Raw genomic sequence first — 16,381 nt, 5'->3', positions numbered from 1 at the left:
TATGTATATGTACTTTGAAAATCCTTTGTTCTTCCTTTATAGTAGTTAGAGGTGCTTTAAACTTAGTGCTGAGGTACTTTGTAGTTAGGTTGAAAAATCTGACATCCAACTATTCCTTTAGCTGGAACATTGTCTGAATGCTGTCTTACTCTGAGGTTTCCAGAAGGATGGGATGATAATGTGCTTCTTTGGTGAGCCTGTGGTTTAGGTCCATTTAAGTTTACAAACATGATGATAGAGAATGCTTAAATATGCTGTAAATCATTTTGGAAACATTATATGGTGATTATTTTGGTACTGCACAATATAGGTACCAAAGTGCTATTTATTAGGTTAGAAGTCATGAAAAATGACGAATAATCCTTTATTGTAATCATGAAATAAGCAATACTGTATGGAAAAAAAAGAACAGAAAATTAACCAGTGCTTTTCTTGGGGGGGTCTCCCATTTGCTCTTTCACACAGGTACAGCTTGGCCAAGTAGAAATCAAATGCCCTATCACAGAATGTTTTGAATTCCTGGAAGAAAGAACGATTACCTATAACTTAACACATGAAGATTCCATCAAATATAAGTACTTCTTGGAACTTGGCCGTATTGATTCCAGCACCAAGCCTTGTCCTCAGTGCAAGCACTTTACAACCTTCAAGAAAAAAGGACATATTCCCACCCCTTCCAGATCAGAAAGCAAATACAAAGTAAGCATGTTCACCAGAGTTGTGGGTTAGATGTCACATGATGCCTAATTAGGCCAACTTGTGGTGGGCATTAAGTGGGCTTCTTTCCCTTAGAAGTCTAAGGTGAGTGTATATTGGCTGTGATTCTAAAAATATGTGGTTTGGGGAGGCTGATGATAAGAGAGCACTCTTGAGGATTAAATTAAAGTTTTTCTTTGACTTTAACCATGTTTAAAATTCATTTAGTAGCCTAATCAAAAGGCTAATCTTTTTAAAGTAATTGTCACTGCTATTACTAAATATTAAGTAAATACTAATACTTTTTTGGGAGGGTAAGCTTGACTTTTTCAGTGGACCCAAAGTGAATCTCTTCTGGCTCTGTCTGTGATAGGTGCAAATAGTATAAAATGCTTTTCATTCATGTATTCAGCAAGTACAAAATGCCAGTATAGGCCAGACAGTGTGCTAAATTTGGGGGATACAGAGGCAAATGTGAGCTAGTCCTTGCTCCAAAAATGTCTAGTGAAGGTGAAGGTGAGAGAGACATATGTCCTAAAATGACAGTTCAATATGATTAGTCAAAAAAACAAAACAAAACAAAAGCAAAACACAACAACAGAAGAAACAAAAAACGAGAACCCAAATACACTTATGCTTTGAGAACACTGATGGAGGAGTGGAGGCTAGGATGGCAGGAGAGACTTTTTGCAGAAGATGCAGTTCTCCAGGCAGATAAACAGATAAACGTTGGAGAACATGTCAGAGCAAGGAATGGGTAAGTGTGCAGGCCCTGAGGGTGAGGCAGGCATGCTGGAAACAGGTGGTTGGTGGAGCTCGTCAGGAGAGAGCCAGGGAGAGGCAGCTGGTCAGGTATTTAAAAGCAGATCATGTTGAGTCTTCCACTGTGCTCAGTTTTAATTTAATTCTGTAGGCATTACAGAAAGATCATTCTGGCAGCATTAGTAGAGGATGTCACAGGAGGGCAAGACTGAAGACAGGCAAATGAGAGCAGCAACTGTGGGAGCAAATCACTGATTCATAGCACTGACTGTACATTACAATCACCCGGAGGGCTTTTAGACACCCAGTGCCCCAGGCCCACCCCAGAACAACTGTCTTGCAATGTTTTGAGCCTCACCTGGTCTAGTGTGCAGTAAATGAAGAGGGAAGACAATGAGGCCCATGGCAGTAGTTTTCATCCTTGTCATTACAGCAGAATGGCAGGATGAAGAGGTTTCAAAGGCTATTTGAAGTCGTCTCCATTTAAGGTAAGTCTTTGCCCATGCTCTGGTGTTAGAAGCAGTGGTTGCTGCATTATTCATTCTGTAGCTTTGAGGGACTGTGGTTTAGAAAGTACCTTCCTCTACTCGTTGCAATGATGAGCTAGAGTAGGTTAGTCAAAGCCTCTTACTGAGTAACTGGGCTTTGAAATTGCTTGGCTCTCATAGTTAATTATTTTATTTACTACCTTGGTGCGGGCTGGTCTCATAACTATCAAGAAAACCCTTGTTTTTTGTTCTCTAAAAAGTACATGTTTGAGATTGCAAACTATATAACTAAAATAATGCACTTACGGTGATTTTGAATACTGACTTAATAGCAATAGAATACTTTTAAATTATTTTATTTTATTTTTGAGAGACAGAGGGCAAGGGGGGAAAGGGCAGAGAGAGAGGGAGACACAGACTCTGAAGCAGGCTCCAGGCTCTGAGCTGTCAGCACACAACCCTACATGACACGGGGCTCGAACTCATACTGTGAGATCATGACCTGAGCTGAAGTCGGATGCTTAACCAATTGAGCCACCCAGGTGCCCCATCAATAGAATACATTTATTTGACTCTGTATATTCTTAGGTTAAGTTATTTTTCTTCCAATTTTATGTTATTGGTGTTATCAGAAATTATTCGTTTTGAAGACACCTGGGTGGCTCAGTCAGTTAAATGGCCCACTCCTGATTTCGGCTCAGGCCATGATCTCACCGTTCATGAGTTCAAGCCCCACATCAGGCTCTGCACTGACAATGCAGAGCTTGCTTAAGATTTTTCTCTCCCCCTCTCTCTACCACTCCATGGTTCAAGCTAATGCTCTCAAAACAAATCAATAAACTTAAAAAAAATTTTTAAAAGAAGAAACTACTAATTTTACAAGGACTTCTTATCCCATAACTTAGGATATTTTTTTTCTTCAGTTATGTTTGGAATCATATATATAATATATATTTTATATAATTTGTTTATAAAATATATATATTGATACAATTAATAGATATTATATGGAGAATATATAGAATATGTATAAACTGTATATATTCTATATATATATAAACAGACTGTGCTATTTTAGAATTTTGGATAGTTAAAACATGTATGCATAATTGAATCAAAGTGGAAATTATTTAAAAATATATTGTTCTTAGTAAATGGGTGAAAGATTCAAGTTAAGGTGCAATTATAGCTATAGTAAAATTTTATAGGTCTCATTTCATCCAAAATCACCAAATCATTTGATGATGAGCATGATTTATCAGAATGCACATGTATTGAGAGGGAAATATGTAAAAATTGAAAATACAAGATCCCATATTTGTACGGTTTTCAGTTAACCATGGACTCTCTGATAACATTTGCCAATACCAGGCTTCCTATCAGTTGGGTTGTACCTAAGAAGAAACGTAGGGGACAAATGGATCAAGATGTCAAACCTAGTAAGCTCAGTTTTTTACTTCTGATTAGCAAAGGAGAAGGGAATTTGTTTCAAGAAGAGGAGAAATTCAACACAAAATAAATGTTGATCACAAACACTTAAAATCCTTGATAATGGGTGAGAGATGAAAATCTCAATATAAAGTAAAACTGTTAAGCAACTTCCAAAAAATGTAAAGCTACCACAGAATTTGGGGATGATTACTGTTATTACTCATCTTTACTCTTGAGAAGATGTCTAACAGAAAAGATAAATAATTCCCCCTTTCAATATTGTGCAAAGTTCTAGGGATAACACAATTCCTGAAGCAGTGGTTTTTACTATTCCATACAATGTTTATGTAGCATTTTTCAGCATTAAAGTCTAAGCTCTTACATTAACATGAACTACTTGATTTAGGTATCCATACCTGTCTGGATTCTCATGAGTAAGGAGAGCTCAAACATGAATGTATCAGCAAACCAACTGCAGTATTCATGATTATAGTATAGCACCCTACACTGAGACTAGTATCTTTGTTCTTTGCAGTACGTCAGTGCCTATTTTTTAGGTTTGCTCTAGTTTTAAAAATTCCACTTCCCCAGTAACAGAACCCACTTCCAAACTGGTGTAGTTCATCATAACTTTAAGAATTCAAGTACTTGAATGTAATGAATTGAGTCATAACACAGCAGAAACAGAGGGGGAGAAAAAGGTTACCACTAAGATCTAACATGCCTGGGCAATTTAAAATCTCGTTATAATATTGTTTGTGGCCTAAAGTGGGTTTTGTATCTTTTGATAAAACACTTTAATGTGTATTTCATTATTACTCTTTTTGTGTCATTGAATTATAGTTCATGATCCAAGATGTCACTCTTTGAGCATTTATTATCATTTATGTCAATTCAGCTATTTTATATTAGGAAATACCTTTGGATACATCATCTCACATGAAATTTGAAATCTAAAATATCATATTTTGGGATTTCATTTGAATAGCTTTGCAAATACCACTTGTTACATTTTTTGTACACTGCAGATGAAAAAGGAAGAAACAGAATAGATCAACAAGCAGTAAGAAGAACTCTTAGGTGCAGTACATCTTCCAAGCCCTCTTTCAGCATCTCCTTTCTGGCAGAAGTTTGAGTACATAGAGCTTTTCGTTATGTTCTGAACTCCAGTAAACTCCTACTATATTAAATAGAACAAGTATATTCCTGAATTGAGCAATTTACCTGGAGACAAACTTGCCTTTGTGCAAATCCAGGTTTTCTCATCCATATTTATCTTCTTGTTCCTGCAACTCCTGTCATGAGACAATATCTTATCATTTCGTTTCTTTAAAGTTGATTTCAATTTCCAATTAGAAATCAAATTTCTAGCCTGAACAGTTCCTATAATTTATTAATACAACTGCATATCAATGTAGTGAACACATTAGTGATGATAAAATTAAAATGCTAAAGTTGTGGCTTTAATGGTGATCATGCGATACCTGGAGACAGACACATTACCACCAGAAGAAGTTTTTCTTCATAGCAGCTATCATTTGGGATATTATGGTTATATGTGTGTGGTTATTTGCTTAAAGTCTCTCCCACTGGTTTCTAGGAGGCCAGGTCCAGGCTCACTGACTGCTGATAAGCTGTGCCAAGCCCTGTATCTGATAGACTGTGCTCTAAAATATATTTGGCGGAACTAATAAATGGGAAAATGCATATATAATAATGTGTACTGTAATAAATGTGCATAGAAAATGCTGAGACCATGGGAGAAGAAAGGTCAGGAGAGATTTAAAAGGCTTCATTAAAGAGTAGACTAAGCCTTGAAATGTTGAATTTGCCAAGCTGGAAAAGGTGGGTCAGAGAACTGGCTTCAAACTAGATTTAAACTCTCAGCCTTCCACATGCTAGTTCTGCACCTGTGAGTTTTCACATCTTTTACTGGGGTTACTAATAGTACCTGCCAAAAGGGCATAGAAAGGATTAAACAAGGTGACACATGTAAGGTGCTTAGCACCATGTGTGACACATTCTAAGTGTTCAACACTTGCTAGAAATTATTATGTTTGCCATCATTATTAGGCAGGGGCCACAGAATGAGCAACCCTAGGTTATTGGGAGGAAGATAGAGGAGTCAAGAACAAGACAGGTGGAATAAAAGATTGGGTGACTGGTGGATGGTGGGAGTAAAGGAGGGATGATACTGACTATGTCTTAGAGAGGAGTCAGTTTGAGGAGTGAAAAACAAATTCAGCTTGAAATGTGTTGCTAATGTTGTTTGAAGACCCTTTGGGGCCTCAAAGGGGTATCCAAGAAGCATGGGTCTCATGAGGAGGGATCTTATGGCAAGCATTAATATTTGAGGAGGTTGAGGCAGGAGGGAGGTGACTGAATTCACAGAAATGTATAACACATATTTTGGGAGGTAGAGAAAGTTATGGTTTTTCATGGGAAAAAGGAGAGAATTGCAAATGATTAAATGCAGTCATTTTATACTCCTCAGTAAAATACTGAGGTATGTGCAGTCCTAGGTTTTCTTCCTATTTCCAGGTGTAAATGAAGAAATGGTCCCCCTTTTCATACTGATTTGGAGTAAGTTGAAGGACATGCATAATCAACACAGGAAACATGATAGTGGTCATTTTCTTTATGATTTCCTTCAGGAATAACTAATAATAATCTCCACTCTTCTTCCCACAAATATTAAACAAAACCTTGAAAATTCACAAAATGGTGCTTTGACTCATTGTAAGGTGAAAGAAAAAAGCCAATAAAATATCCTGGGGAAACTCCCTCTATATTCTTACCTTATATATTTAGCAGTCTTTTTTTTCCTCTCTCTGGGTAGAAATCAGATTTTATAAAGCTGTGCAAATACATGGTTTTCTTGCATGGCAAAAGAACTTTTCTAAGGGCTTTATAATCAAATCAGTGGGTTTTTTGTTTGTAATTGGTATACTTTGAAATGTGCTTAACTGGAAGGCTGGAATTCTGATAATACTGAATTTGCCCTCTTCCTGTGTCTATTATTCAATCCTCTCTGACCTGTTCTGTACTCCAGAAAGTTGCCTCTTTGAACTCCTTCTCCAGATTCCCTGACATCTTGATTCCTATTTGGGTTCAGCCAAATGTTGGCATTGGCAGGAAACAGGAAGATGGGAGGAGAGAACAGTAGATGCATTACTTCCTTACTCCCTTCCTAATTCAACGCAAAGCTCTAGCAGTAGCCATGTCCCTTTATGACTGTACCTCCCGCTGGGTGGTCCCTCCTCCATATCTCTTTTCTTTTAATACAATGTATTGTCAAGATGGCTAACATAGAGTGTATACAGTCCGCTCTTGGTTTTGGAGGTAGATTCCCATGATTCATCACTTTCATACAACACCCAGTGCTCATCCCAACAAGTGCCCTCCTCATTTGCCCATCCCCCCTTATTTCTAATTCTCACTGAGCTGCAGAAACCTCTTTCCTGCTTTGTCTCTTTGGTGCTAACAGTGACTTCCCACTATTTCTGCTTCTGTGGGCCTGCCTATTCTTTATTCAAATGCCAGCTGCACATCTTCAGGTGTACCTCCAATAAACAATTTTCATAAATAAATAAATGAATAAATAAATAAATATGCTTAAGCTTTCTTTTAGTAAAGATAATTTGAGAATTTTTTTCTGTGTACAAAAATTTTTAAAGGTTTCCCATGAAAGTATGGCTAGCATGCTGCTTTGCTCTTTGGTTTTTCCCGACACCATCACTTTAAATGGACAATGTTTACAAATTGAGAATCACATTGTGCATCAGCCCTGCAAGATCAGTTTATGCTATAATACACAACAGTTTCTCTTGGCATTAATGCATCACTGTTGTTGGGAGCTGTAGAAAACAAGTGTAGTTTCTTAAATGATTGTTGCTAGCATAGATTTGTGAGCGAGATAAAGATGAAGTCATCTACCCTGGTTTAAAGAAGCCAGCTTAAACAAAGGGTGTGTTATATATGCTAACTTTGAAAAATTACTAAATTTTATTGGGATGCATTTTCCCCTCCAGTTACTAATGAAGTGCTTTACTAAAGTTCTTTGTTTGCTTTCTTTTTTTTTTAATTTTTAAAAAAAATTTTTTTTAACGTTTATTCATTTTTAAGACAGAGAGAGACAGAGCATGAATGGGGGAAGGTCAGAGAGAGAGGGAGACACAGAATCTGAAACAGGCTCCGGGCTCTGAGCCGTCAGCACAGAGCCCGACGCGGGGCTCGAACTCACAGACCGTGAGATCATGACCTGAGCCGAAGTCGGCCGCCCAACCAACTGAGCCACCCAGGCGCCCCTGTTTGCTTTCTTGATGTATAAATTAGCTGCAATATTTTATAGTTTCCTTACTTGAACTTCTAACAACAAAGGCCAAATATTAGAATTCATTTAGTATTTCAGCCTCCATCTGATGTTTTAGAAAAAGTACAATAATTGTTAATAATCAAGACTCATAGTTACCATAAACCAACCTACATTGAGATTGAAAACTGCTTCTGTTTTTTTCACTTCATTACATCATCTCTTGGGTCTTCAGCAGAAGAGACAAGCTGAAGAATCATTTCTCTCTGACCATGTGCAGAAGAGTGGGTAGAAGTAAGCCAAGTCTGGTGCTCATTCTAAAATGGTCTGGAATTTCTGTGCATTTCTCACCTACCATACTCTGTACTTCTACCTTGCCATATGTACCCTCTCAGATCTGTACGGGAACCTAATGCAACAGTCTTCATGTGCATAAATCGTGTCTACAAAATGCTTACAGGTGGCCATTCAGACATTGATTCAACACTTCCATTTTTAAGAAACTTTCTACTTACAGACTAATTCCCTTCCGTTTTGAAAGAATTCATTGTTGCACCAATTTGCATTCCCACCAACAGTGCAAGAGGGTTCCCGTTTCTCCACATCCTCTCCAGCATCTATAGTCTCCTGATTTGTTCATTTTGGCCACTCTGACTGGCGTGAGGTGATACCTGAGTGTGGTTTTGATTTGTATTTCCCTGATAAGGAGCGACGCTGAACATCTTTTCATGTGCCTGTTGGCCATCTGGATGTCTTCTTTAGAGAAGTGTCTATTCATGTTTTCTGCCCATTTCTTCACTGGGTTATTTGTTTTTCAGCCGCTCTGGAAAACAGTGTGGAGGTTCCTCAGAAAATTAAAAATAGACCTACCCTATGACCCAGCAATAGCACTGCTAGGAATCTACCCAAGGGATACAGGAGTACTGATGCATAGGGGCACTTGTACCCCAATGTTCATAGCAGCACTCTCAACAATAGCCAAATTATGGAAAGAGCCTAAATGTCCATCAACTGATGAATGGATAAAGAAATTGTGGTTTATATACACAATGGAATACTACGTGGCAATGAGAAAAAATGAAATATGGCCTTTTGTAGCAACGTGGATGGAACTGGAGAGTGTGATGCTAAGTGAAATAAGCCATACAGAGAAAGACAGATACCATATGGTTTCACTCTTATGTGGATCCTGAGAAACTCAACAGAACCCATGGGGGAGGGGAAGGGAGAAAAAAAAAAAAAAGACGTTAGAGTGGGAGAGAGCCAAAGCATAAGAGACTGTTAAAAACTGAGAACAAACTGAGGGTTGATGGGGGGTGGGAGGGAGGGGCGGGTGGGTGATGGGTATTGAGGAGGGCACCTTTTGGGATGAGCACTGGGTGTTGTATGGAAACCAATTTGGCAATAAACTTCAAAAAAAAAAAAAAAAAAAAAAGAAAAAAAAAAAAAAAAAAAAAAAAAAAAAAAAGAAAGAATTCATTGTTACCTTCTGGCTGAGACCTATCTCTTGTTTTTACCTTTGGTCACAGACAATAGTCCCATTTCCCCACGTACACTATGTAATTAGATGGTCCTCCTGCTTCTTTAGGTGGGTTGACTCTGAGATATTAGCCTTATTGTGTTGTGTTCAGAATAGATGTCTTATTGAAAAGTAGATGATGCCATACTGCTCTGGCTAGTAATTTTGGATTAAGTCAGGGCAGAATCTTCCAGTGCCAATTATGTTCACCTATGAAGAGGTAGGTCCTCAAACAAGAAATAAGTTGAGACAGATTCTTCTCTGGGCCTTGCTTTCTAGGTTTAGAGGAAAAGTCTACAAATGCTTAAAGGTGTTTCCAAGTGGTAGAAGCAAAATGGATTGGTATGAAACAATTTTTTTTCAAATTAGGGAGAGAGGACTCTTTGCAAAGACAGAACCCCTAGAAGAGTATGTCTTTCTATTGAAAATGAAAGCTAGTACTAAAGTGAATGTATTGTGTGATAAATAGTGTCTTGCATATGTAAAAGGAGCCTAGAAATCAATATGAGGGATGTCGGTAAGGCTATTTATATAAATAACCACTATATCTCCATACAGGTTATCTTATGTGTTAACTTGTTTTTTGTTTGTTTGTCTGTTTGTTTGTTGCCCTCATTTGATCCCTACCCTCTAGGAAAGTTTTCCTTTCATTTTCCAGCTTAGGTTCACCACGCTGTGAGAAATTAAGGCAAGGGTCACTGGGCCACATTTGGACTGTGTTCAGGGAACAGTGCCTCGTGAAGCCTGTATATTACTGGCACTGTATTCAGGGAGAGATCCCAAGTAGAAGGGGACTAATGGACTAATCTTACAGACTAAGAATCAAGGCAAGAAGTCAAGCCATGTTTTCCCCATGTGGAGAACCTGCCACTCTTGCTTTAGGATTTGATCATATAAGGGAGCAAATAGTGCTTCCTTGAAAGTATTTGAAGCCACGCATCGAATACTTTTCTCCTCTCTATTGTACCCTGTACTTCTTCACAATCTTCTTGTCTTCAAGAAAACCATCTTATCATAAAACTTTTTATAACCATGCCATTTCTCTATTATTTATATACTGATCAGTTTCTTCAGGGCACAGCCTAGTCTGACAAAGACTTAAGTCATGTTAAGCTATGGACAAAGCCATAAGTTGTATGTTTCATGTAAGCAAGTTCTGGACCACAGTGTATTTTGAGAGACGCATCGAGAGTATAGGAGCATAAATGTAAGACTGAGTGGACTCTGTTTATTAGACATTTCAGCAAGGCTGAGGATTGAACCAGTTGAGGTGACATCTCTGGGCCATACTGGAACACTTGCTATTTCCCCCCATGCACTGGGTGCTTTCAGCCTCTGTGATAGCTTAGGATGTGCCCTCTGCCAGAAGTGTTACCCCACCACTTGCCCCAGACACATTCCACTCAACCTTCAAGGCCACATTCTCTCTGAACATTACTCTTCCAGCCTTCTCTGAAACACCTTTGCTATGGCACCCACTTGTCCAACCTTCTAGTTTAGTGGTTGTGACACCGTTTTATAGCTCTCTGGGTTTGTATCTGTCTGTCTTCAGTAAACTCCTTGAGGATAAGTATTTTCATTCTTTTTTATGTGCCTAAAATCAGTACATTCAGTACCTACTACTTGAAGGTACTCAATAAATATTTTTTGAATGGGTAAATGAATGGTGAATATGTTTTATTATTGAGTATCTGTCTTAACCTATAGTTCTAATAAAACAAATTCTTCTTAGAAAACTGAGTTAGCTCATATTTGCAATGCTGCATTTATACACAGAGATTATCTAGTATTTTATGTTTAGTAAGTAATGATTTTGTGATTTAAAATAATTATATATATAGGAGTGTATAGAATTTCAGCCAAAAAAGAAAGATGTTTCTGGGGTGCCTTTTGGTTTTGAACTCTTTTTATGTTGTGGTTTTTTTTTTTTTTATTTGGTATGACTGTCAAGAGAAAACACCATTTGCTGAGGGCAAGTAGATGGGTTTAACCTGTCATCTGAGTGTCACTGTAGCCCAGATTTCTGTAAAAACTAAAGGAATTCAAAAGTCAAAAATGTAATATAAAGGTTTTTTAATCTTTCATGGATTCTGGGACAAGTTATTCAAGATTCTTAAGTCTGATAACTTTATTCTTAAAACACTTGCAGCCCCCTGTCTCTTGCAGGAGAGTTTGATCATGATCATCATGCTCAGTAAAATGTCATGTGGATAAAATATTTAGTAAATATCATCTAGTAATCTAAGAAATAATGATACCATCTCAGCCATTAGTCATAAATTAGATAGATATGTTGATTTTTCTTTGAATTCATTTAATGTTACCCAATATGTAGTGCTTCCTGTGTGTAAAATAATTCATTTTACAAATAACTTTGAGTGCCTGCCATGTGCCAGAAGTTCTATGTTACTTATCTCAGGAAATACAGGATGCCTGAGACATCCTTTGTCCTCAGTGAACTTGTAGCCTGTTAAGGAGATTAGACATCTACATGTCTAATGGGAGTTCTGTAAAAGAGACACTGAATCTCTTTGGGAGGAAAAGAGAAGACATCTTCAAGCAAGTCGTATTTGATCCGGATAAGATTTCAATAGACAGATTGTGTTCATTGGACTTTCTCCAATTACAAGAGACAGAGATATACTTTCTTTCAAGCTACCTGAGTTAACAGGGTTTCCTGCAAGCTCCACAGGAAGAAGGAAGGGCAGGAAAGCAGCCTCAGCAGCCACTGAAAATACAGAGAACTGGGCACTCTTTCTGTTTGCATGAGAGCCCTTCTGTTGCGTCACTGGACTTGAATGTCCGTTGTTCCCTTCTGTGATCTGCACTGTGCTCACTCAGCTTTTCTCACCTTTGTCTTCACAGCAAAGGTAAAGTTTATGTGTATCCCCATTTCACTCCTCAAGAGAATAAATCTGTCTTGCCTAATCTCTGTTCAACTATGAGCACCCGGCTACACAAACTCATGTCAGCCACCCCATAGACTGCTTGCCAGCCAGTGGATACATGTGTTTGCTGAGGGACTCATCCCTATTGTAATCAGTTGTGACCAGGGATTCAGGGTCAGATGGCATCGAGCAGAGCTTCTCAAACTTTAGCATGCATGTGAATCACCAGGGGACCTTGTGAAAATACAGGCTCTAATTCAGTAGGTAAGGGCCATGACATGAATTTTTTGTTTCCAGCAAACTACCAGGCGATGCTGATGTAGCTGCCCCTCCAACCACACTTGGGACAGAAAGGATAGAATGTAGTGGCCTCTGCATGAATATAATTACTCAGAAGGCAGGCACTCCGTGTGGAAGGGCTGTGGTTGTAAGACAGCATTTCATGTGGAGGAAGAAGTATTAAAAAAAGGAGTGGAAGAAGATGCAGCAGTGATGTCCGTTTGTGTTTTATAGAAGGCCGATTTTGAATATGGTTAAGGTCACAATGAATAAGGCATCTTCAGACCAAACAGTTAGCATGTAGACAATATAGAACAACAGTGTTGTTGGGGTTGACTATTAATCCTTTTATTATCTTACTTCAGAGCAAAACAATAGTTATTTTAATGTTTTCAGTGAGAGACAGTAAGCAGCTGGATCTGAATTTAAATTATTCATCTTCATTTGAGAGCTTGCTGCGAAACTCTTTTCACAGTTTGCCACCGAGTTCGTGTTGGTGAAGATTGCCACAGGACTTAGCTGTTTATTATGCAAAGTTGGGAGCCTGAGTCCCTGGTGTAGACACCCATGTATCAGATTCTTTATCATTCTGGTACCTTAGGAGAGTCATACGGTTCTAATTGTCTTCATTAGGGATCCATAGGGGTGATAGTTTAGCACTTGGTCACAAAGATCCTTGAACCATTTTGATGTCTGACATCCACAGAGTTAATCCCGGTGTCAAAGTGCCATTTCATTCATTCTTCTGTTCATTTCATAAACACAATCTGACTGATTAAAAAGCAAAGAAGTTTTTTTTTTATTTGACAGTGCTAGAGGTCAGTGATTTAAAATTATGAATCATGTTGAATAGAAGGGGATTTACTTAAATCTTCAAGTCCTCCTGATAATCGCAGACACCTGAGGAAAAACGAGTCTTTCTGACTTCTTCCCCATTTCATTCATTACATGAGAAAGTTACATTCATACGCCTCATGTGATATTTACATTTATTCCTCATTGTTCAATGACAAGGGGGAGATGATCGTTTTATATTGTTTTATTATCTGGAGTTTACCCGCTTCAACTCATTCTTCTTACTTTAAAATGACTATTTAACTTTAATGACCAGAGAAGGCAAAAATGATTACTTTAAATGGCTAAATAGCAACATGCCTCCTTTTTATAACCAAGAAGTCTCCTCATTTCTGTAAATAAAATTTTGAAAAGGATTTTTAACATTCACTTTTTGTTGGTAGTCATGAAGAATTCTGACTTACTGAATAGCTTAACCATGGCTTTGACTTCTATGTTTTTTTGTTTTCAAATGCTGAAGAAAGAATACTTTCTTTCTTGCTGGCTTTGGAGCTAGACAAACTTATGTTTAAATTTCTTCTTAAGGCAAACTTGCTACGTTACTTTGGACAAGTTATTTAATCTCTGTGAGCCTTAGTTTCCTTATCTATAAACTTGTGATTCTATCTACTTTGTAGCATTATTTTGGAGGTAAAAATAAATACTTCATGTCATGCAGCGGTATAAATATTATACCTAAGAGAATTTCAATAAATAAATAGATGATGTTTAAAATTTTCTGACAAAATAACATTTTGTTTTGATATAAATTAAAAGCAAAAGTACTTTTGTTACTTCATGTTTACATAGGAAGAATATTATCTATTCTTGACATTAGTAAAAACTGCAGTGCTTTGAGTTATAAGATCTGTGATTGTAATTTCTCCTTGGTTAATCTCTATATCGGAAGCTTTGATTTAAAAAAAAAAAAAAGTGGTTTGCCAAGAAAATAAGCAGAGATATTGTCAGCAGTTTACCAAAAGAAATTCTAACTAGTTTTCAAAGTGTAGTCAGTAAATTCACTCATGCTGTGTGAAATAATATACAGGAGCACGGAGAATAGGTATCAGTTTTGTTTATATTGAGACATTTTATTCACTTTAATCCAACAGGGCTGAGAAATTCAAATTATGCCTATATGTTCTTGGAGAGTGAACACCAGAAATACTGTATGAGAATGGGACACCTCACTATCATTCAAAATGAAGGAAGTAAGAAAAATGTCTTCCATATCAAGTGGAAAACAAATATTTTCAATGAACGTAAACACATACTCTCACATATACCTCTACATAGTGAAAATGCAAAGGCATTTTTTTGATGGATTCCTAGGTACAGGCCACAGGATCACCATACAGATATATTTCTAATAGGATCCTTTGTATTAATTTTATAATTAACCTCCCTTAGATTAATAGCAAATGAGGCATGTCCTTTATTTTAGATGGCATTTACCTAGTAAATGCTGGAATAGTAGTTTATTTGCCAGTGTGTTTTTCATTTGATGGAGCATCTGTGGGCTTTGATTTTATAAAAGTTAATAAAGCCATTGGTAATAGCAATGGAAACTCCTGGGAAATTGGTTCAAAGAAAATGTGAATTTCAGGGCAGCAGCCTAGTTTGTAGGTTCAGAGCATTGTGGACTTCAGCTCTTACTCTGTGCTTCAATCTAGAAGATTTTCTTAAAGCCAAAATAATTTCCAGAATGTCCCAATGTTTATTTCCAGTATGGTCTACAAACAGCCTTACCATCCATGTCAAAGCAATTCTTTCCTCCTTTAATAATAGAACAGTTACATCTCATTGTAGTGTAATCTTACAGCGGGGTAATATTTTAAGTCTGGACAGATTATAACCTTCAAGCTAATCTCCTCAAGCATCATCATTCTTATCCTTTTAGGAACTGTCAATATGTTTCCCAGTGCTTAATGGTACTTTTCCTTATACAGATCCAGTGCCCCACTTGCCAATTCGTCTGGTGTTTTAAGTGCCACTCTCCTTGGCATGAAGGTGTTAACTGCAAGGAGTACAAAAAAGGGGACAAGTTGTTGCGTCACTGGGCCAGTGAAATTGAGCATGGGCAGAGGAATGCCCAGAAGTGTCCAAAGTGCAAGGTGAGAAAACTAACCTTTGCCCAGAAAATCACTGAACGGTAACATTTACAATATTGAAGTGAATTATATGTGTAACTGTTTTAATGCAGGTTATTTGCTGTTTCATTTTAGAAGAGTAATTATATTACATAACTGACTGGAAGATTTTTGCATATAAACGACATATATTCTTTTTACTTGCATTATACTTCAAAATTTAAGGAGGCTACATATAATTACTGATTTTAAACTTCAAAGATTTTATGTTCTAGTGCACCTGGGTGGCTCAGTCAGCTGAGCGTCCGACTTCGGCTCAGGTCATGGTCTCATGGTTCCTGAGTTTGAGTCACACTTTGGGCTCACTGCTGTCGGTGCAGAACCTGCTTTAGATTCTCTTCCCCTTTCTCTCCCTGACCCTCTTCGGTTCATGTCCACATGTGTGCGTGCTCTCTTTCTCTCAAAAATACATAAACATTAAAAAAATCTGAATTGTTCAAAAAAACACTAAAAATAAAAATGGAGATGTGTGTATAGGGAAAAGCCGGAATGAAAATAATGTAAAATATTATTTCTAGTTTCCCGCATGTACTATAATCACTATTCAATTATGCAGGCTCTGAGTCCTGCTATCCTTTGCTTTTCTCTCCCTCTTCCATTGCTTATCACTTAAGGATTACATTAAGCTGATCATTTGCTTTTTGTAAATCTGGTGCGGTAGAAGCTAATAGCTGAAGTCAGAACTTAGGGATTTTATGAATCCCATTTCTCATTTTTCTCTTGATTATCACGCAGGCAATCAAAAGTTAGTAGGCATTTGAGCTGAGATTTACATGTTGAAAGTCAACCATGCAAACAGCCAGGGAAGGCTCACCTGTAGAGAAATCAGCAAGTAAATCCAGCCAGAAAACTTTGGATTTGATACTTCCAGGATAGGGATCTGTTTAAGTTTGGAGTTTTTCTTTTTTCTTTTTTTTTTTCCCTCAAAGCTCACTTTAGAAACTTATATGTGTGTATATGTGTATGTACACTCTTCGGTATGTTTTCCACTTTTTGCCAAATTAATCTTTAGAAATCAGTCT

At 37.5% G+C, this 16,381-nt stretch overlaps 1 protein-coding gene across 1 annotated transcript in view; it reads left to right on the top strand.

Annotated features, from left to right (window-relative positions):
- RNF217 (ring finger protein 217) overlaps nt 1-16,381 on the top strand; it is a 131,255-nt gene that overhangs the window by 79,828 nt on the left and 35,046 nt on the right. The window contains exons 2-3 of the mRNA XM_047101747.1: nt 466-699; nt 15,159-15,323. Coding sequence (XP_046957703.1) covers nt 466-699; nt 15,159-15,323 — 399 coding nt within the window. The remainder of the gene's footprint in view (nt 1-465; nt 700-15,158; nt 15,324-16,381) is intronic.

Source organism: Lynx rufus, unplaced genomic scaffold (genome assembly GCF_022079265.1).
Source record: "Lynx rufus isolate CCGP_SWC_20201006 ecotype Redwood Valley unplaced genomic scaffold, mLynRuf1.p SCAF_6, whole genome shotgun sequence".
Classification (NCBI taxonomy): Eukaryota; Metazoa; Chordata; class Mammalia; order Carnivora; family Felidae; genus Lynx; species Lynx rufus.
Note: the sequence above shows the minus strand (reverse complement) of the source record. Positions and strands in the feature narration are given on the sequence as shown.